The 19,514-nt window shown below is 53.7% G+C and overlaps 1 protein-coding gene across 3 annotated transcripts; it reads left to right on the plus strand.

The window, feature by feature from the left end:
- The first annotated feature begins 1,391 nt into the window (after nucleotides 1-1,391).
- Nucleotides 1,392-17,479, plus strand: LOC128405694 (serine/threonine-protein kinase PLK2-like). 3 transcript variants are annotated; one of them, XM_053372568.1, is made up of 15 exons: nucleotides 1,392-1,517; nucleotides 3,737-3,844; nucleotides 6,300-6,416; nucleotides 7,419-7,548; nucleotides 9,422-9,509; nucleotides 10,672-10,767; nucleotides 11,078-11,276; nucleotides 12,218-12,356; nucleotides 12,981-13,048; nucleotides 13,810-13,906; nucleotides 14,604-14,675; nucleotides 15,560-15,722; nucleotides 15,854-15,983; nucleotides 16,682-16,792; nucleotides 16,914-17,479. In XM_053372568.1, the coding sequence occupies exons 1-15, from the start codon at nucleotides 1,404-1,406 to the stop codon at nucleotides 17,100-17,102; spliced, it is 1,821 nt and encodes a 606-aa protein (XP_053228543.1). In that variant the 5' UTR covers nucleotides 1,392-1,403; the 3' UTR covers nucleotides 17,103-17,479. The 3 variants fall into 3 exon arrangements, with proteins under 3 accessions (XP_053228543.1, XP_053228544.1, XP_053228545.1); XM_053372569.1 differs by having other exon boundaries at nucleotides 16,694-16,792; XM_053372570.1 differs by lacking the exon at nucleotides 16,682-16,792.
- Nucleotides 17,480-19,514: the final 2,035 nt, after the last annotated feature.

Raw genomic sequence — 19,514 nt, forward strand, 5'->3', positions numbered from 1 at the left:
TGGACTGTCTTCTCTGCTTCATGTAACACTTTGAAACTTTGTCTATTGTCTCTGATTTCTATTGGGAGTCTTTTGAATACGAAGTAGAGAAAATTCATAACCAAAGAAATAAACGGTCCACAACTCTGGTTATGCTCTCTATGTAAATGGGTCTTCTTGGCCATGATTGTCCACTTTAATGCCTGGTTTTAAATAGAATAATAGAATTGCAGAGTTGGAAGGGACCCCCAAGGGTCATCTAGTCCAACGCCCTGAAATGCAGGAATCTCAGCTAATGCATACATGACAGATGGATTGTTTTTGCGTTCTTAGCAGTTTTTAATTGTCTTATGTGTAAATTGTCTTGGGAGAGTGGCTTAGAAGGCAATAAATTGCACAGAAATGGATGAACGCAAACGATCTGCCTCTGGAATTGTGGTATAAGATTAAGGAACCTTGGTATCTTTGATAATCACAACTTTATTGTATTATAGGAAAATCTCAATAAAATAAATCTCACCAGGTAAAAAGAACTTAGGAGACCTTGCAAATGGGGAAAGGTTAACCCACAAGATTTGCACGATGAAAGACTCAGGAGAACCATTTTATGCAATTGGGTGGGACTTTTAAAATCGTGCGTTTCAAACAAGGACCTGCACGGCTCCCAAAACAGAAATACCGTTCTCCTAAATTACGTGTTCGTTTACTATCCTTTTGTAGAATTATTTATCGTAGAAGCATCTCTCTGACTGCCTCCAATCAATAAAGGGTTAACGAAGGAATGAGTAATACCTCTGTCCAGGAGGGGGCGCAGGTGCCGCATCAGCCACAGGCACCATGTGGGTCCATCAGCACCCCACCCGACAGTTTATGGGGGGAGAAGTCCCACCCAGCCCAGCCCAGAAGGCGAAACCCCCGCCCACCTCTGGGCAGACAAACCCTTCAACTCAGACCTGGTGGAACCGCCGCCTGGCTGGGACTTCGCCTGGGAGACTTTGGGGTTCCACTGCCCACGGGTGGGGGGCACCTACCTGGACCTCGCCTGTCCGTGGACTTTCAGGGTGCTGGAGCAGGTGCGCCCACACCCCTTGGACCTAATCCGGATGCTGGAAGTCCGCCGAAGAACCAAGCGCAGCTCTTTAAACCGATTCCTTTCGCTCCAGTTTGCGCTTCGGCATTTCTCCGCCCTCCTCCCGGCCGGCGTCTCGTCCGGGTGCTGCGCCGCTTCTGCCCCGAATCGCGGATCCCCGGCCCTCCAATGGGCAGAGGCGGCTGCCTGGGCAGCAGAGGGCCCCCTGGCCGGCCCCCCTTTCTCTCCACCCCCAACCCCGCCTTATAAGAGGACCTGGGATCGGCTCCCTCCTGGCCAGAGACTCTAAGGAGCAGCCGGAGGAGTTTGCAAACAAGGGGGTGGGGGGCACCCGATGGGGCGGATGGAGCACCCCGCCTGGAGGAGGGCAGAAGGCGAGAGCCTCAAATACTTCATAGAGGATCCGAGCACGGGGACGCTTTACAAGAGAGGGCAGCTTTTGGGGAAGGTAAATAATGTCTATGGTTGTTTTGCAATTTCCTTTCCTTTTCGCTTGCCTTAGGGATTTTGCAACCTCGGTTAAGAATTGCAACTCTAATTTTTTGGTATTTTTAGATGACGTTTGCGGGATTTTCTGCCCTCTTAGCTCGTACACAGGGATGCGTCGGGTGGAAATGGGCCTGTTGGAACAGGCGCAGACAGAGACCCCCCACCTTCAAAGGCGGCAGGAAGAAAGTTTCCTCTCTTTGGGGGGGATTTGCAAGAATGACGGCTCCCCGTTGGGGGAAACTGAGTCACCAGGTGAAGAGGCGAACCAAGGTCACGCAGGAAGAACTCTTGTGGAGAATCAGGCGCCCCCTTTTTCTCTCAGGTTTGAGCACAGGACCCAGGCGTCCGGGTCCTAGATCTGATCTGATCTTATCTGTTTTCTTTCCTCTGAACCCCTTGGAACGAAACATGGGGTCCATTTCACACTTCTCACACACGCGCGCGCGCATTTTCAATTCACGCATCTAAATCTGCAAAACCTAGTTTTTCTTAAACTGTGCATTGGCTGATGTTCACATTTTGGGTTCCTTCGTCTTCCTTCTTCCACTGGTCTCCCCACGCCGAAGGAGTTCAGGGACCATTTTTTCTAACGGAGTTTGCCCCTTGCGCGTCTGTCTTTGCAGATCTGGGTAGAGCCGCGACGAGGCGGCGCTCTCGGTTTTTCCGGAGCTCCGAGCCCGGGACAGGCTATTTGGGGAACTGCGGGACGGGGGTCAAAGGCACAAAAGGCAACTATGCCCCTCCAAATCCACAGCAAGGCAATTCTGCTGTCAGGATCAGATCGGTTTTTCTCCCCAAGCAGCCGGCAAGCTTCGGAGTCTCACAGAATCCTTCATCATCCAGCTTGTTTTGCAAATACATGATGAGAAGTGCAGTGGCTACACGTGCTTAATCCGGAGTGGGTCGATGTTTTGCATTTGGGGAGCCGGGACTGCCGCTCTGCCCCCCAACAAGTCACAACACCTACCCACGCCCCCAGGACTCAGGAGTCCTGCGCGTCTGAGCCCCTTTCCCAGCTTGAGCCCAGAGACATCCGGATCGGGGGATTTCCCACCCGCCCCTTTCTCACTCTGGGTCTGCTCCGCTTTCTCCCGGATGGGGTCGGGCATGCCCGGGCTCGCTACAGGTGGGGGAGAAAGCCCCGCCCACTCGAGGCGCCAGCCAATGGGGAGCGGGAGAAGCAGTCTGCTTTGGGTTTTGAGCAGAAGATGCTCCTTGACGGGGGCGAATCCTTACCCGGAGACGCCAGCGGGGCTTAAACCTGGGTCTCCTTCTGCAGACCCAGCAGTTCTGCTGCGGCCATGCCTCTGGCGCCCTTGTTCCACGGGAGGTGGGGATGTTAAGCCTGGAGAAGAGGCGGCTGAGAGGAGATATCTGCCTCATGGAAGATGGAGCCAACTGGTTATCTAAGGATTGTTAGACAGGACGACCTCGGAAGAAGGTGGAGGACTCTCCTTCCTGGAAGGTTTTTAAGCAGAGGTTGGGTGGCCTGGATGCTTGAGTTGATATTCCTGCCTTGTGGGGAAGGGGGTTGGAAATAATAATAATAATAATAATAAATTTATTACTTATACCCTGTCCATCTGGCCGGGACTTCCCAGCCACTCTGAGCGGCTCCCAACAGAATATTAAAAACACGATAAAACATCAAACATTAAAAACTTCCCTAAACCTTCAAATGTCTTCCAAAAGTCAGACAGTTCTTTATTTCCTTGACATCTGACAGGAGGGCATTCTACAGGGCGGGAGCCACCACCAATAAGGCCTTCAGCCTGGTTCCCTGTAACCTCACTTCTTGCAGGAAGGAACTGCCAGAAGGCCCTCAGAGGTGGACCTCAAACTATGGGTCTGAATTGATAGCCTCAGAATTTTGGGACCTCAGAGGCCATCCATCTGAGGCAGCAGGACAAGCCTGTGACCAGAGGGAAGCAGCAGCACAAACCTGGCTTTGGAGCCAGGAAATGAATCATAGAATTGTAGAGTTAGGAGGGATCCCGAGGGTCATCTAGTCCAACCCCCTGCAATGCAGGATTTGCAACTAATGAAGCCTGTCTCTCTGTGTGTGTGTTTTAGGGGACACACAGCCCACCCACTCTCCCTGCAACAAATGGAGTTCCACACCTGCCCCGGTTCCTGGCTGACCCCCACTTGCCACCCTCTTCCTCTCTTTCCCCTCAGGGCGCCTTTGGGAGATGCTACAAGTTCACAGACACCTCCACCAACAAGGTCTATGCCGTGAAGGTCGTGCCTCGGTCCCGGGTCTCCAGGCTGGACAACCGAGGGAAGGTGAGCCCAGATGTGATCATGGGCTGGGGGAGCCCCTGCAAATGATGATTGTAGTTGGTGCCATCTTTAGCTGGGTGCCCCTGTGGGAGGAAGACCCTTCTTCCCTCTCCAATGCCATTAAGCACCCCACCTCCCTTTTTAAAATTCGCTGCTAAGAACGGGTTCCTTCATTTGCCCTCCTCCCTCCCCACCATTTTTCCTTTCATGCTATGTCTTCTCGATTGCAAGCATCTTTTTTTTAGCTGGAGAGTAGGATAAAAATGAGATGCAGGTGGCGCTGTGGCCTAGGACTTGCTGATCAGAAGGTCAGCGGTTCAAATCCCTGCAAAGGGGTGAGCTCCCGTTGCTCGGTCCCTGCTCCCGCCAACCTAGCAGTTCGAAAGCACCTCAAAGTGCAAGTAGCTAAATAGGTACCGCTCCGGCGGCAAGGTAAATGGCGTTTCCGTGCGCTGCTCCGGTTCGCCAGAAGCGGCTTAGTCATGCTGGCCACAGAACCCGGAAGCTGTTCGCTGGCTCCCTCAGCCAGTAAAGCGAGATGAGCGCCGCAACCCCAGAGTCGGCCACGACTGGACCTAATGGTCAGGGGTCCCTTTACCTTTACCTTTAGGATAAAAATGCTTTAAGGAAGGCCCTTCCTCTCCTTTCTCAATATTGGGGGACACACACTTTTCTTTTTCCGACCCCTTTATTCCCACCCAAAGGGTGGCGTTCCTCTGCACTTGAGCATTTAAACAAGGCTTAAAATCATGCAAAGTAGAAGAAAGTGGGCAAAAGGAAGCTTTTCTTCCTCTCCTGACGCTGGAACTCATGGGCAAAGCTGAAATTCCAGTAGATTAAAGAAGGCAGCACAGAGTTAAACTGTGGAACTCCCTCCCACAGGAGACACTGACGGCCACCAGCTTGGATGGCTTTGAAATGAGGATTGGACAAATTCAAGGAGGAGGCGGTGGCTTTGGATGGCTACCAGCCACAATGGCTATGCTCTGTCCTGACAGTCAGAGGCTTCCGAATCCCAGTTGTTGGAAACTGCTGGAGGGGAGAGTTGCTCTTGTGCTCGGATCCTGTTTGTAGGTTTCTCATAATGGTTGGCCACTCTGAGGACAGGATGCTGGGCAAAATGGGCCATTGACCTGATCCAGCCAGCTCTTCTTACATTCTGATGGAACCTCCAGGTCCAGAGGCAGTCTATCTCGATTGCTTGGTTCTTAGGGGTATTTGGTCACTATGTGAAGAGAAGACTGGAATCGATGGGCCCCCTTTGAGTCTGATCCAGCAGTTGAGCTCTTTTTAGTTTCTTATGATTCCTCAATGGAGCCTCCATGGACAAGCCAGCCTATCTTAGAATGCTGGAGTGGGAGAAGGCTGCTGCTCTCAGGTCCTGCTAGTGAGTTTCCCTTTGGGGTGTCTGGTTGGCTCCTGTGAGGGCAGGATGCTAGCTGCGATGGACCTGATCCGCCTGCTGCAGGGCTTTTCTCAAATCTGAGAAAACCTATCCAGGTGGGTGGGGTATAAGTAAAAAAATTATTATTAATTATTATCATCTGTGAAGCAAATGCATCTGGGGGATCTGATCTGTGATGGATGTGTGACCCTGCCATGACCCTGCCCCTCCTGATCCCAGCACAGCTCCGTGCCTCCACTTCCCCATGACATTTTACCCAGCCAGTGGCTTAGCGTGCATTGCTGGTGTCTGGGGCACTGCCCACCTGTGCAGGGGGGAGTCCAGCCAGCTGACGTGGCCCATGGGCAAATCCCCCCAATGCCTGCGGAGAGGAGTGCTGCACCAGGCCATGCCGAGGCTGCCCCTTGTCTGCCTCCCTCTGTCCTCACCATCCAAGAGCGAGTGCTGGCCAGGTGGCCCTTCAGCAAGGGGCCCGGGGACATGGTGGCTGGCCCAGGCTGGGCTCCGGGCACTTTGGCAGACAGGGAAGGACAGAGATTCCCTTGGAAGCCAGCGCCTGTTTTGCACCCCTCAAAATTGTGTGCCCAGGGCCACGACCCCCCAGTCCCCACACTACACCCTTGCCATCCTGGGATCAGAAGCTCCTTGGGGCAGGGAATATTGCAAAAAGCACCCAGTCGCATAGGATGTGAGCTAAGAGGCCGCCAGGCGCCATGCAGCCAAAGGGCTCCTGCCCCAAAGAGCTTCCAGTCTAAGGTTCTGGAAAGTGGGGAGACTGCCAAAATGGGGGGGGGGGGCAAATGGCAACGGTCTCTAGCAGAGACCTTTCTCTAGCCTTCCTTTCTCATTGCAGATCCTCCATTCGCTTTGCTGTCCTTTGTCCTTGGATGTTGTAAATATATATACTGTAGATATTGCTGAGTTTCTCGCTGACTCCAGCACCTGCACCCGTGGCTCCTCTCCTCTCTGCTGGCGCAAGGTGGGTGGGTGGGTGGGAGTCTCTGCTGGCGCTTCAGCAGGAACCTCGTGGCTTTCTCCCCCCACCCCCTGCAGGTCGAGCGCGAGATCGAGCTGCACAGCCAGCTCAAGCACAGGAATGTTGTCGGCTTCCACCGGCATTTTGCTGACCAGGAGAACATCTACATGGTCCTGGAGTACTGCAGTCGGAAGGTGAGAGAAAGGGAGAGCCAGAGCAGAGAGGGAGCTGACAGGCTGGGCCCTCAAGGGTTTCCTTCCTTCCGCCTGCAATGGAATACGGAAAGTTGTCCATAGAATTGCAGGGTTGCAATGCAGGAATTGGAGTTCAACAATCCCTGGGAAAAAGTGACTCAGTTTACTTCAGTGTTTCTGACAAATGCCCAGTCTGCTGAAGTTGGCCATTGGAGCTTCTCCACAACACCACCCCTTGCTCTGAGGTCCAGCTCTGAGGGCCTTCTTTGTGGTGGCGCCCTCCCACCAGATGTCAGGGAGATAAATAACTACTCAGTTGTTAGAAGACATCTGAAGGCAGCCCTGTATCAGGATGTTTTTAATGTTTTATAATGTTTTCATATTCTGCTGGAAGCTGCCCTGAGTGGCTGGGGAAACCCAGCCAGATGGGCGCGGTATAAATAATAAAATTATTATTATTATTATTATTATTATTATTTATTTGTTCAGAAGGTGCTAAGAAGTTGGCACCCTGAAGCTTTCTTTGCTGTTCTGACCCGCCTGCCATCTCCTAGAAGAGGCTTGCAGTTGCATTGCTGCCTTGCAGCAGGTTGGACTAGATGACCTTTGGAGTTCCTTCCAACTTTACACTTCTACAATTCTTTGCTGGCCTGGCTAAAGCCACTCCCTCCCCAACAGAATGGGGAGAGTCTGGCACCGGTATTGTCCCCGGCTGCCCACCCCATGCTTTCCCCAGCGCAAAACCAAACAGAGCTTCTGCCCCTGGAGTAAGGAATTTCACCAGGGGCCCCATCCTTTTCTGCAATCTCAGGCCATGCTCTTTCACATTGCACAAGCATTGCACAAAAGGGCAGGCAATTCAACAGATGCAGCTGTCCCCGTAATATTTCTTTTTTGGGGGGGGGGTGCAATTCAGCCACCATGACCTGTGGGGAGTGGCACCCTTTGGGACCCTGGGATTTGGAGTGAGGCTGCTAAAACCCTGATGTTCTCTCTCTCCAGTCCCTGGCCCACATCCTGAAAGCCCGCAAGACGCTGATGGAGCCTGAGGTCCGCTTCTACCTCAAGCAAGTCATTGCTGGCCTCCAGTACCTCCACCAGCAAGGCATCATTCACCGGGACCTCAAGCTGAGTAGGTGTCTGGCGGCTGGGGGAGGGGCCTCCAATGTACCTGTGCTGGGTGTGCTGCGGTCGCACCCATGGGACCTGTATGGGGTGCTAGGGGAGGAGCCGTGCCTCCGATGGGGTGCCACCAGCCTCATAGCCCATGCTCCACACCACCACCAGACATCAGCTCTGCCCCAATGGCTCAAGAACCACTGCGCCCCCCCCCACCAGTGCACTATCTGTAGATTTTTAAGGTTCATGACAGGGTGTGTCATTTTAGAGGATGAAACTTAATTTTTGCAAATTTGTTCAGTGATGGGTCTTAGAAATATGCTTTGGGGCGTGAGGAATTCTGCTAGGACATTTTGTGATGGGACAACATTTAGCTTGGCAAGTTTATGTTTGATGAAAACCAAAGAATTTTAATTTTGCCTTCTGAAAATGTTAGGTAATCAATAACAACAATCTATAATAATCTATAATATAACTTGGCAGTCATTTTTAATTATTTCTATGCATTTTTATGCACATTTCGCTTACCAGGCGAAATTAAACTATATTCACTTAAACAAAACATCTTTCAAATCATGTTGCAACTTTTTAGCACCTCTTGTTCTTGGAATGTGAAAGCTGAGAAATACATGGAAGGTGTGAAGGGTCCTTTCTCTGCCTTCATCGCTGGGAGAGATCTGCTCCCTGTTTCTGCACCAGAAGAGCCGATTTGCTCTCACACCCGCCAGGCAAGGGATGGGATGCCGTTATTGGCACTGCAGCGCAGGAAGAGTTAATCACCCAGTGCCCCCAATTCGCTCTCTGTCCTGGGACCCTCCTGGGCTTTGGAGAGGGGGTTAAAAATATACACAGCAGCCCAGGATGACTCTGGTGGGGGCAGAGCGAATGCCTGCAGGGTGACCTCATGGCACTATTGCCAGGGGCGGGAGGCTCTGAGTGCGAACGCTGATCTGATTTAGCCTGCAAGGGCAGAGCAAGGATCTCTCTCACACACACGCACAAGCGTCTCTGCATCCTGAGCCTCCAGCCGACATCGTGCATTTGCAAAGAGCCCGAGGTCTTCCAGACAGCCTGCTTATCAAGAAGTCGTGCTTTTGCAAAATTTATTTTTATTTGCAAATTTAACAAGGGAAAGGTGGGAGGGGAGATGAAGACCTTTCCTGGCAGACCACAGCACCCATCCTGGTTTGCTTCTGCAGAGGTCTGCAGGGCCTCCAGGCCAGACTGTCACTATTTGGGGGTAGGATTCGGTCCCATGCCCGCCAATTGAGGTCACAGGCCATTCTTGCACAAGGAAACCCATTCTTTGAAAAAGTGAACTTGTTGTAACACACACTTCCCTTTTCCAGTCATAGAATTATAGATTTGTAGAGTTGGAAGGGACCCTGAGGGTCATCCAGCCCAACCCACTGCAATGCAGGAATATGCAGCTGTCCCTGACGGGGGTCGAACCTGCAACCTTGGCATTGTCGGCACCAAGCTCTCACCAACGGAGCTCTCCATAATGTGATTGTTTGTACCCCACCCATCTGACTGGGTTGCCCCAGCCGCTCTGGGCAGCTTCCAGCAGATATAAAAACATGCTAAAACCTCAAAGGTAAAAAAGGGCCCCCACTGACCCCACTGCAGCCTCCAAGTTTATTCTTCATTCTGTTCCTTCTGATCTGAAAGGAGCGCACACAGCACAAACTTTGGCCCGCTTTGTCCTCACAAGAGCCCTGTGAGGCAGGCCAAGCTGAGAGACTGACTGGCCTACAGGGAGTTTCATGGCTGAGTGGCGAGATCTGAACCCGGATCTCCCAGGACCCCGCTGGCTCTTTTCTGTCCGGCATTTAGTGTGGGAAAGGATGGGACTCTCTATACCTCTGAACTCTTCATGTGCTCAGGTAACTTCTTCATCACGAAGACCATGCAGGTGAAGATTGGGGACCTGGGGCTGGCGACTCGTGAGGAGCAGGCTAACCGGAGGAGAGGGTGAGTATTATGGGGTGGCTGGGCAGAGAAAGGGAACCTTGAATTTCCTGGTGGGGTAAAGGCAGACATTAAAGCCTTGGAGTTGCAATATTTAGTTTTTCCTTCCTTTGATGCATTTGCACCCCACCTTTCTTAACTCCAAGGACCTCAGGGGACCCCATGCCTGCTTCTCTCCCCTCCCTCCCCACTTGATCCGCACAATGGCCACTGGGTAGGCCAGACTAAGGGGCAGCAACTGGTCCCCAAGCTCACCCAGTGAGATTCCTGCCTGAGGGGCAAGAGTTAAACACTGGCCTCTCCCAAGTCCTAGTCTGACACTTTTGTAGGTTTCCTCGGAAGGGAAACCTCTTGTTCCAATGCGGATTACTCCTGAGTGATTCTGCAGCCTCTGTTTCTGATGGGGCACAGAAGGATCCCTAATTTCTCCCAGGGTGGGGAGGAAAGCCAGCTTCCTTACACAGTGGTACCTCGGTTTAAGAACAGTTCTGTTTACGAATGATTCGGTTTACGAACTCCACAAAACCGGAAGTAGTGTCCCAGTTTGCAAACTTTATCTCAGTCTCAGAACAGAATCCAGATGGTGGAAGGACACCGGCACGGGAGGCCTCATTATGGAAAGTGCGCCTGAGTTTAAGAACGGTTTCGGTTTAAGAACAAACTTCCGGAACGGATTAAGTGCATAAACCGAGGTACCACTGTATATTCACCCGGATCCATCAGCTTTCCAGAGCAAGCCCTGCCCAGACCTCCATGGAGGAGGAGGAGCCTGCAGCAAATCTGATCCAGTTTTTCATCTGGTTGTGGGTTCAAATCTCCCACCTTCTTGCTGGTAGAAGCCTCATAGGCTGCAGCCCAGGGGCAGAGCAGCTGCTAGGCATGCAGAAGGTGGCAGGGTCCACAGCAGGGCTGACTGAGAGAGATGGCTGAGTCTGAAACCCTGGAGAGTCATTGCTGCCGCTCAGCGCTGGGGTAGATGGAGCAATGGCTGGACTCTGTATAAGGAAAATTCCTCTATTCCTGTTTAATTCAGAACGATGTGGACTAGCATCTTGCTGGATTTGCAGCTCTAGAGCACCTGTCCTGCATGCAGAAGGGAAGTCTGGCTTCCTCAGTGTTGCTGTTGCTTTCCCCCTTCCCTAAAGGGTCTTTCCTCTCCCCACAGAGTGGTCTGTGGGACCCCCAATTACCTGGCTCCTGAAGTCATTGCCAAAAAGGGGCACTCGTTCAAGTCGGATGTCTGGGCCCTTGGCTGCATCATGTGAGTAACTCTGGTGGAAAGGAATAATAGAACTGCAGAATTGCAGACTTAGAAGGGATCTCCCAGGGTCATCTAGTCCAGCCCTCTGCAATGCAGGAATCTTTCGCTCATGGTGGGGCTCAAACCCACGACCCTGGCATTAAGTCTCCTGCTCTACCAACTGAGTTATCCTACATGCCTCTAGGTCTGTTTTTGCTTTTTTGCCAGTCATTCTCTATGTTTTATGTACAAAATGAAATAAAGGATCTATGGGGTCCCCTCCTTGGCTCTCTGGCTGACCCACTGCTTCTTTTTCCTCACCCCCCCCCAGGTACACGGCCCTCACGGGCTGCTCCCCCTTTGAGATCACCCACAAGCAGGAGATGTACCGCTGCATCCGGGAAGGGCGCTACCCCACCCCCAGCCGCCTCTCACCCAGTGCCAGGGACCTCATTGGGAAGCTGCTGGCCCCCGATCCTGAAGCACGGCTCACCCTGGAAGAAACCCTCGCCCACGAGTTTTTCACCCAGGTGGGTGCCCAGGGGCAAAGCAGCTCCCAGACGCAGTGGCTCTGCAGGGTCTCTGACTTGGGATCTCTTCCAGCAGGCTGGGCAGAGGAACATGAGCTAAGATCCCAGTTCTCATGAGGCCGTGGGAAACTAGCTTGCACCCAGGGAGAATGCCCAGACCCTGACTGGCAGAGTCTTAGGCTCTACCCCCATGCTGCAGTTCAAAGTTGGAGTGAACTGTTTGCTAGCAAAACCACCATCTGCACAGACTTGGCCTAGTGAGTGGAGCAGCTCCTTCCTGGTGGTCTCGCTGCATGAAAGTCAGTTGCTGAGATGGAAGCTTCCTATCTCCTCTCCAGGGTCTTTCCCAAGCAATCAGAGACTAAGCCAAACTCTGCTCCACCCTTTTCATGCCTCTCCTGGTCCTGGGAGCGGGGAGGGGAGCTTCTCGTAGCAGGAGGGGGAGACCCCCATGGCCCTTCCCCTCTCTGCCTCTTGGCCTCCCTCCTCTCCTGCTTCAGCTCCTGCCTCTGAGTCTGGACTGCTCTCTGCCACAGACTCTCCCCGCTCACTAAGCCCTGTTACTTCTTCAGCTTTCAACACCTCCTCCTCCCCGTCTTCTCCCTCTGACCCTTCAATGCCATCCCACCACCCCTCTCCGAGCTCTGAGCCTTCTTCCTGTGTGGAGAGAAGAAAAGGAAAAGAGGGAAAGGGAAAAAGAAGGGGAAAGGGAAAGGGGGAAAGGGAAAGGGGGAAAGGGAAAGGGGGAAAGGGAAAGGGGGAAAGGGAAAGGGGGAAAGGGAAAGGGCCCCATTTCCAATCCAGGTCGACATTTCTCACCCACAAGCGACTCTGCTTTCGCCTTGAGCAGCCAGGATGTTCTCCCGCATTCTGCAGCTTCCCTGTTTTGCAAGTGTGGCTTGGGAGCGTGAAGGGACTCATCCTGCTCACTCTCTCGCCAGGGCTTCACCCCGACCCAGCTGCCTTCCCGCGCCTGTCATTCTGCCCCGCTCTTCGTGCTTCCCAACCCACTGAGGAAGTTCTTCCAGAAAGCGGCAAAGGTTTTCCTGCGTGGCTCCCTGTGCCAGGAGACCCGGACAGGTGAGCCTTCGCTTGCGAGGGGTGGGGCGAGGAGACCACCAGGAACTCCCCCCCCAAATGGGAGAACATCCTCCACAGTCTAGCAGAGAGGGGACAGTGCTCTCCACGTACTCAGAGGCAACCTCGCTTTTCAATGGAGCCCTGGGTAAGAGGCAATGTAACAGGAGAACCGCTGGATCAGGCCCAAGGGGGCCCCTCTAGTCCAGCGTCCTGTCCCCACAGTGGCCAAATTCCCTAAAAATCTAGGAATCGTGATAGACTGCCTCTAGACCTGGAGGTTCTCTCAGAAGAGCCATTGCTGTCTCCTGTGGCAGCAAGTTCCACAGTTTAATGGCGCACTGTATGAAGAAGGGGACAGCGCTCTCCACAGGCTCAGAGGCAACCTTGCTTTCCTCGATTTATCCTTCAGTCCCACGTAAGGGGAGAGTCAGGTGCCATGCAAAAGGGCAGGAACGTGTGCGCCCCAATTTTGAAACAAATTGAAATGCAAAATCTGTTTCGGTTTTAAATTGGCATTACTGGGCATGGCCGCATCCTCTTTCCCCTGCACGGCTGAGCCATCAGGGAGAGAGCCCCCCCAAAGGCTGCGAATCTAATGGGGCCCCTCTTCTGCCTCTCCCCCAGTGAGCCCCCCACCCCAGGAAGCGGAAGGGATGCCACCACTTGGGATGCCTGCCGAGACCCCCAGCCTGGTAAGAAATGGCTCTTTGTGTGTCAATCAATCCGGGTCAGACTTTGGTAGTCTTGGATAATAGGGCACCCTGAGTGAGGCCAAAATCTGGTGCCCCCAAATGGATCTTCTTGGCGTCCTTGTGCATGGGAACTGCCCGTATCACGGAGACTGATCAACTGATGGATTGATTTGTGAGACTGAGCAGTCCCTGGCTAGAATCTCACTGGACTTACATGACTGCCTGGAGGCAAGACCAGGCTGCCCGGCCTCTGTTCTTGCTTCTGCAGTAAGGTGAGAGCAGCTACGGCCGCCAAGGTGAGCGAGAACATGCCCCCCCCGGGGGGGGCAGGACAAAGGCGGCATCCGTAAATAGTCTGGAAAATCATTTGATCTGAAAAACCAGAAACATAATGAAATTATAGCTCCGTTGGTTGGAGCATGGGGCAGATAACTCCAAGGCTACAGGTGCAACTCCCCATATTCCTTCATTGCCGGGGGTTGGACTAGATGGCCCTTGGGGACCCCCTTCCAACTCGACTATGATTCCTTGAGGAAAGGTAGACTATGAATGCAATGAACACAAGCACACCGCAGATACAAATATGGTGATTCAAAATGGCGCCTAGTGATGTCCAGGCGCAAACAATCTCTGAAGTTCGTAGGGGAGTAGCCCACCCTCTTCCCTCCCAGATGTCCTCAGTGGGGGCTGCAGGGGGGCTTCCCAGTCCACCCTGTTCTGTGGGCTTTACGGGCTGCTTCTTTCTTCTTGTCCTCTGGAAGGAGGTGGAAGAGGACAGCCAGAATGCCACTGAGGACACAGCCACCTTCCCTGTCTGCTTGCTCATGAGGGGCTCCTTGAACGTCAGCCGGGAGGCGGGTGAGTGGCAGCACAGAGGCCAAGAACTGGGGTGCTTGCGGCTGAGTCTGGGGGATCTCCTGATTGGGCAGAGCAGGAGTAAAGCAGCTCCTTTTTCCAACCTGAGGGCCGCTTGCCAGAGACCCAAACAGACAGGATGACAGGAGGCTGTCCTCTGTTTCTGCATTGCAGGGGGTTGGGCTGGATGACCCCTGGAGTCCCCTTCCAGTTCTACCATTCTGTGGTTCCAGGGGTTATCAGAGCTGAAAGATGCAGAAAAATTGGGCCACAGAGCCAGAGGGAGGTGTGAGCTGGGAAGAAGGGAGTAGCCTGGGGAGCCTTGTGGGGGTCAGTGACAAAGGCAACCCCAAACTCAGCACCCTCCTTCTGTGCTGCTCTGGGGTGGCTCCAAGAGGCCTCCAGAAAGGGAGCTGCAACATTTGAACCCCAAAACCTCTAATTTGGAATTTGGGGCAGGAAGGGAAGAGAAGAGGGGTGGGGCTGGGACGCACCTTCATATCCAGGCACAGCCCAGCTCTGGACAAGGCTGCAGCAGCTTCCCATCTCGGCTGTCCCGTGTAGGGATGGAGCTAAGCGCTCAGGAAATGGGGGGCCAGGAACCTGCAGGGTTTGGAAGGCTGTGGGGGGCAGAGATGCGGGTGGAGAGTCTGCCCCCAGCGCCCGCTGCTTCTCACTCCATCTCTTGTCTCTCCTCCAGCCGATGCCGAGAGGAGCATGATGGCCAAAGTGGATGAAGTTCTGCGGACCTGCCTGAAGACCATCCCCCTGGGTGAGGCTCCCTATTGTTTGCATGCCCAGGCCCAGGAACTGGCTGCGTTCTGACCTCCCACCCCCTGTCCCTGGAAGGGACTGTCTCTGCCCGACTTAAATGGCCACCTTTGGGGTCACCCTCATGTCATCACACAGCCTGGAAATGTCTGCGCAGCACCTTGGAGGAGTGAGAAACTGGACCTCTTGGAAAGGAAGGTTGAGGGTCCCATCTTCAGACTTCATTTCTTCCAGATTTGGGGGGGGGTGTCAGTAAAGGAGCCCCTTATTATTCTGACCTGGGAGAGCTGGGTTGGTAGAGCTCGAGACTCTTAATCTCAGGGCCATGGGTTCGAGCCCCACGTTGGGCGAAAGATCCCTGCATAGCAGCGGGTTGGGCTGGATGTCCCTCGGGGTCCCTTCCGACTCTGCCATTATTGGATTCAGATCAGAAGCAGCAGCAGTGCAGCAGAATTCTTGTTATTTAAATTTGTATCCTGCCCTTCATCTGCAGATCTCAGGGTGGTCAGCTATGTTAAATTACAATATAATAACCACGGAATACATAACAAAATAAGCACAAGAAAGAACTATTTCCCCCTCGAACAACACATCAGAAGGGTCCCCTGAGGGTCATGTAGCCAAACCCCCTGCAAGGGAAGAATCTCAGCTTGCATCCCCTCCACCCAATTTGAAACCACAGCCGACCCTGCTTAGCTTTGCAAATAGGCAGGCAGGTTTGTTTGTTTTTTGCTGCACCCCTAGGAGGCTATAAAGTACAGACCCGATTTTAGAAAAGGCAGGGAGGGAGATAAAACCTAAAGGAGGTTTTTTTTGGGGGGGGGGGAGTTGAGCTCCTCCCTCCGCCCCCCCTGCCCGAACGTTTCCTTCCTGCCTTCTCTGCAGCGGAAGAGGATCCCGAGGGGCCCCCAAGGGCTGGACCCGTCCAGATGGTCACCAAGTGGGTCGACTACTCCAACAAGTACGGCTTCAGCTACCTGCTCTCGGACGGCTCCACTGGAGTGCTCCTGGCTGATGGGACCCACATTGCGCTTTGCCCGCAACGCCAGTGAGTGCCGCCCCACCCTGTTTCCTGCTCTCTCAGTGAGCGCAGAAGGGGCAGAGGAGGGCAGAGGAAAAGAGGCTGGCTTGAGCTGCCTGCTGTTTTCTTAAAAATCTCTAATCCCTGCACCCCCCCAGGCGCGTCTGCTACTGCCCCAAGCTCCACGAGGCCTCATCCTTCCCGCGGAGAGACGTGCCGCCTTCGCTGACCATGAAAATGGGGGTTCTCCACTTCTTCAGCCGGTACATGCAGCAGCGACTCCTGGAGGTGAGCAGAGCAGGATGGGAGGCGAGCAGCTAGGAGACGAGAGCGGGTGCCCCCCTGAACCCCAGTTCTTTTAAAATTGTATCCAATATAAAATAAACTGCTGTAGAGTTGGAAGGGACCCATAATTTCAGGGTTGTGGGTTCAAGCCTCATTGGGCAAAAGATTCCTGCCTGGCAGGGGGTTGGGCTACATGACCCTCAGGGGGCCTTCCATCTCTTCTTGTTGTTGTTTAGTCATTTGGTTGTGTCCGCCTCTTCGTGACCCCCTGGACCAGAGCACGCCAGGCCCTCCTGTCTTCCACTGCCTCCCTCATGTTTGTAGCTTCAAGAACACTGTCCCACCATCTCGTCCTCTGTCCTCCCCTTCTCCTTGTGCCTTCCATCTTTCCCAACATCAGGGTCTTTTCCAGGGAGTCTTCTCTTCTCATGAGGTGGCCAAAGTCTTGGAGCCTCAGCTTCAGGATCTGCCCTTCCAGTGAGCACTCAGGGCTGATTTCCTTCAGAATGGAGAGGTTTGATCTTCTTGCAGTCCATGGGACTCTCAAGAGTCTCCTCCAGCACCAGAATTCAAAAGCATCAATTCTTCGGCGATCAGCCTTTTTTATGGTCCAGCTCTCACTTCCATACGTCACTACTGGGAAAGCCATAGCTTTAACTTCCATCTCTGCCATTCTACAATTTCCCCTCCTCCTTCCCCAGGGGGGTCACCAGCAGGCAAGTCCCACCACCTCGCTGGACAACCTCTGCCTCCTGCACTTTGCAAAGTCCCAGGAGGCACTTTTGATGCTCTTCAGCGACGGGACCCTGCAGGTAAGAGTCACCTGGGTGGGGTGGGGTGGGGAGGAGGGGTCTCTATCTTATGGTTTTTCTTTCCCACCAAGTTGTTTCTACATATCCCTCACTTCCTCCCCTTTCTGCCCCCCATTCCCAGGTCAACTTCTACCACGACCGCACCAAGCTTGTGCTGAGCCCCACGCCAGCTGGGGGGTACCTCCTGACTTTCGTGGACCGGCAGCGCCAGAGCCGGACCTTCCCGCTGGAGACGCTGGTCCTGCGAGGTTGGACGATCCCCTTGCGAGAGCGCCTCAGCTATGCCCTGAGCATGCTGCACTGCCTGTAGCAGACCCCTCCCAGCACCCCCCTTTCCCTGAGCCCGCTTACACTCCCTGCCCTGTCACTCACAGGCTGCTGGCCAGATCCTGCTCTGCCCCCCACGTGGGGTTGGGGCCAGGTGGTGGTGGGGGCTCTGTGCAAGGGTTGGAAATCCAGGCAGGATCCTTGTGTCTTGTAAGGAGCAGCCTAGGAGCAAGCAGGTGGTGAGGGCAGGATGAAGCCTGAGGCAGCGGAGACGGCAGATTGGGTTGCGGGTTCGAATCTCAGGTTGGGTGGGATATTCCTGCATTGCAGGGCGTTGGGCTGGATGACTCTTGAGGTCCCTTCCAACTCTAGAAATCTGAGGATAATAAGCAAGTGGTACAGAAAGGGGGCAGTTGTGGGTCCAGGCAGCTGTGGGTCCCGGCGGGGTTGGACAGCCAGTGGTTGGGGGCGAGGGGGTTTGGGGTCGAGTGGGGCTTCCCACACATTGCCATGCTGGTTGTGGAGGCTGGAGGGTGGTGGTTCTGCGGAGCTGGTGAGGAGGAAAAAGTAAAGGGACCCCCAAGACGAGGGAAGGAGGGTCTCTGGTGGCTGGAGGGTTTTGATCTGTGGGGTGCAAGCTGACTATGGGAGAAATGGGGGGGGGGGTTAGTGGGCAGAGCAGGATTCTTGCCCATGGCCAACCTCAGGCAAGCAGCGGTGATGACGACTGCGGCGAGTGTTAAGCTGTTCCCTGTCCTGATACAGCAGCTCCCTCCCAAATTCCTGTTTTTAATTAAAGCAATGTGACTCAGACCATTTGACTCAGGCTTCTTTCTCATGTTTTGTCCCCACAACAACCCTATGAGGTAGGTGAAGCTGAGAGCCAGCGACAGGCGCCCAAGGTGGGGCTACACAACTGGGTTGGAATTCGAACCCAGGTCTCTCCCAGGTCCACTGCCTCTCATTCCATATTGTCTACACCGCCCAGCAGAGATGGCTCAAAAGGACCGGCCAACAAGCTGCCACTTGGCTATGATAGCTCAGTCAGGAGACTTAATCTCAGGCTTGCAGGTTTGAGCCCCACATTGGGCAAATGGTTCCTGCATTGCAGGGGGTTGGACTAGATGACCCTTGGGGTCCCTTCCAAATCTATCATTCTATGGTTCTCTGAACATTTACTTTGGGGCAAAGCAAGATTCTAGTCATGTTTTGAAGACAAACTTGTATTTATTCCCAAAGGACTACTAAGATTCAAGTCATCAGCGTTCTGACTTAAAGGGCAGATTTGCAGACATCCCGTAATCTCAAAAGTACAGACCAATGGGGGGGAGCAAACACCCTCCCTGCCCCATCAGCTTCCCCTGGGAGGTGGGCAAACCCATCCTTGCGGGGCAGATCCTTCCTCCTCAGCAGAGAAGTGGGGCCCTCTGGCTGTTGATGCTGCGCACCCTCTGTGGGGAAAAAGTCACTCCAGCCAAGGTCGCCTGGCCACCCCCCATCGCTGCCCCCGCCCCTTGCAGATTAAACCTCCAGGAGCGACAAGGTCCTTGGGACAAGCATGTCACCACCTCCTGGGGAAACACAGCGCAGGAATGCGACTGCTGTGGGGCACGTGCATTGGCTGCTCCACTGAGGATCAGGCCCTGCCCCCCCCCGGGCTTGGTCAGGATCTTTCTGGGGGTTTCAGAGGAGCAACATTCAACCCCGGGACCTGCATACAAAGCCAGGTGCTTGTCCACCAAGCTTGTCTTTGGAAATAAAGATTCTGGTCCTCATGGTCTTAATACAAAGCTGTGGAGTTGGGTTCCATATTGTCTGCACAGGCCAGCAGCAGCTGTCCAGGCTTTCAGGCAAGGAGATGTCAGGAATCAAACCTGAGACCTTCTGCTTGTACCCCAGGGAGACACGTCCTGCTCAAGAACCTTCTTGTCTCCAGGCTGCATTTCCACCAGCCGCCTCCCCCCTGTAACTGCAGTCCCCCCCCCCGACTTGCCCCTTGCCCTCCACTCTGTGTGGTGCCAAAACCGCAGGTGGGACCAGCTTGGAACTGCAGCTATGCAGCCGTGATGGCTGCACTCACCCTCCCCTCTTGGAGACAGCAAATGCTTCTGAATGAGACCAGGATGAGATAGTAGAGCCTCCAAGCCCAGGGGCAGTCTACCACTGAATACTAGACAATGGGAAACAAGCACTGGGCAGTGCCTGGCACTCAGGTCCTGCTTGGTGGCTTACTAGAATCATAGAATCATAGAATCATAGAGTTGGAAGAGACCACAAGGGCCATCGAGTCCAACCCCCTGCCAAGCAGGAAACACCATCAGAGCACTCCTGACATATGGTTGTCAAGCCTCTGCTTAAAGACCTCCAAAGAAGGAGACTCCACCACACTCCTTGGCAGCAAATTCCACTGTCGAACAGCTCTTACTGTCAGGAAGTTCTTCCTAATGTTTAGGTG

The sequence above is a fragment of the Podarcis raffonei genome, chromosome 18 (genome assembly GCF_027172205.1).
Source record: "Podarcis raffonei isolate rPodRaf1 chromosome 18, rPodRaf1.pri, whole genome shotgun sequence".
Taxonomy (NCBI): Eukaryota; Metazoa; Chordata; class Lepidosauria; order Squamata; family Lacertidae; genus Podarcis; species Podarcis raffonei.

Coding starts and splice junctions, on each gene's coding strand:
- LOC128405694 (XM_053372568.1), top strand. CDS start 1,404: ATGGGGCGGATGGAGCACCCCGCCTGGAGGAGGGCAGAAGGCGAGAGC. Junction 14,676..15,559: donor CCTGAAGACCATCCCCCTGG/GTGAGGCTCCCT, acceptor CCTTCTCTGCAG/CGGAAGAGGATCCCGAGGGG. Junction 15,984..16,681: donor TGCAGCAGCGACTCCTGGAG/GTGAGCAGAGCA, acceptor CTCCTTCCCCAG/GGGGGTCACCAGCAGGCAAG.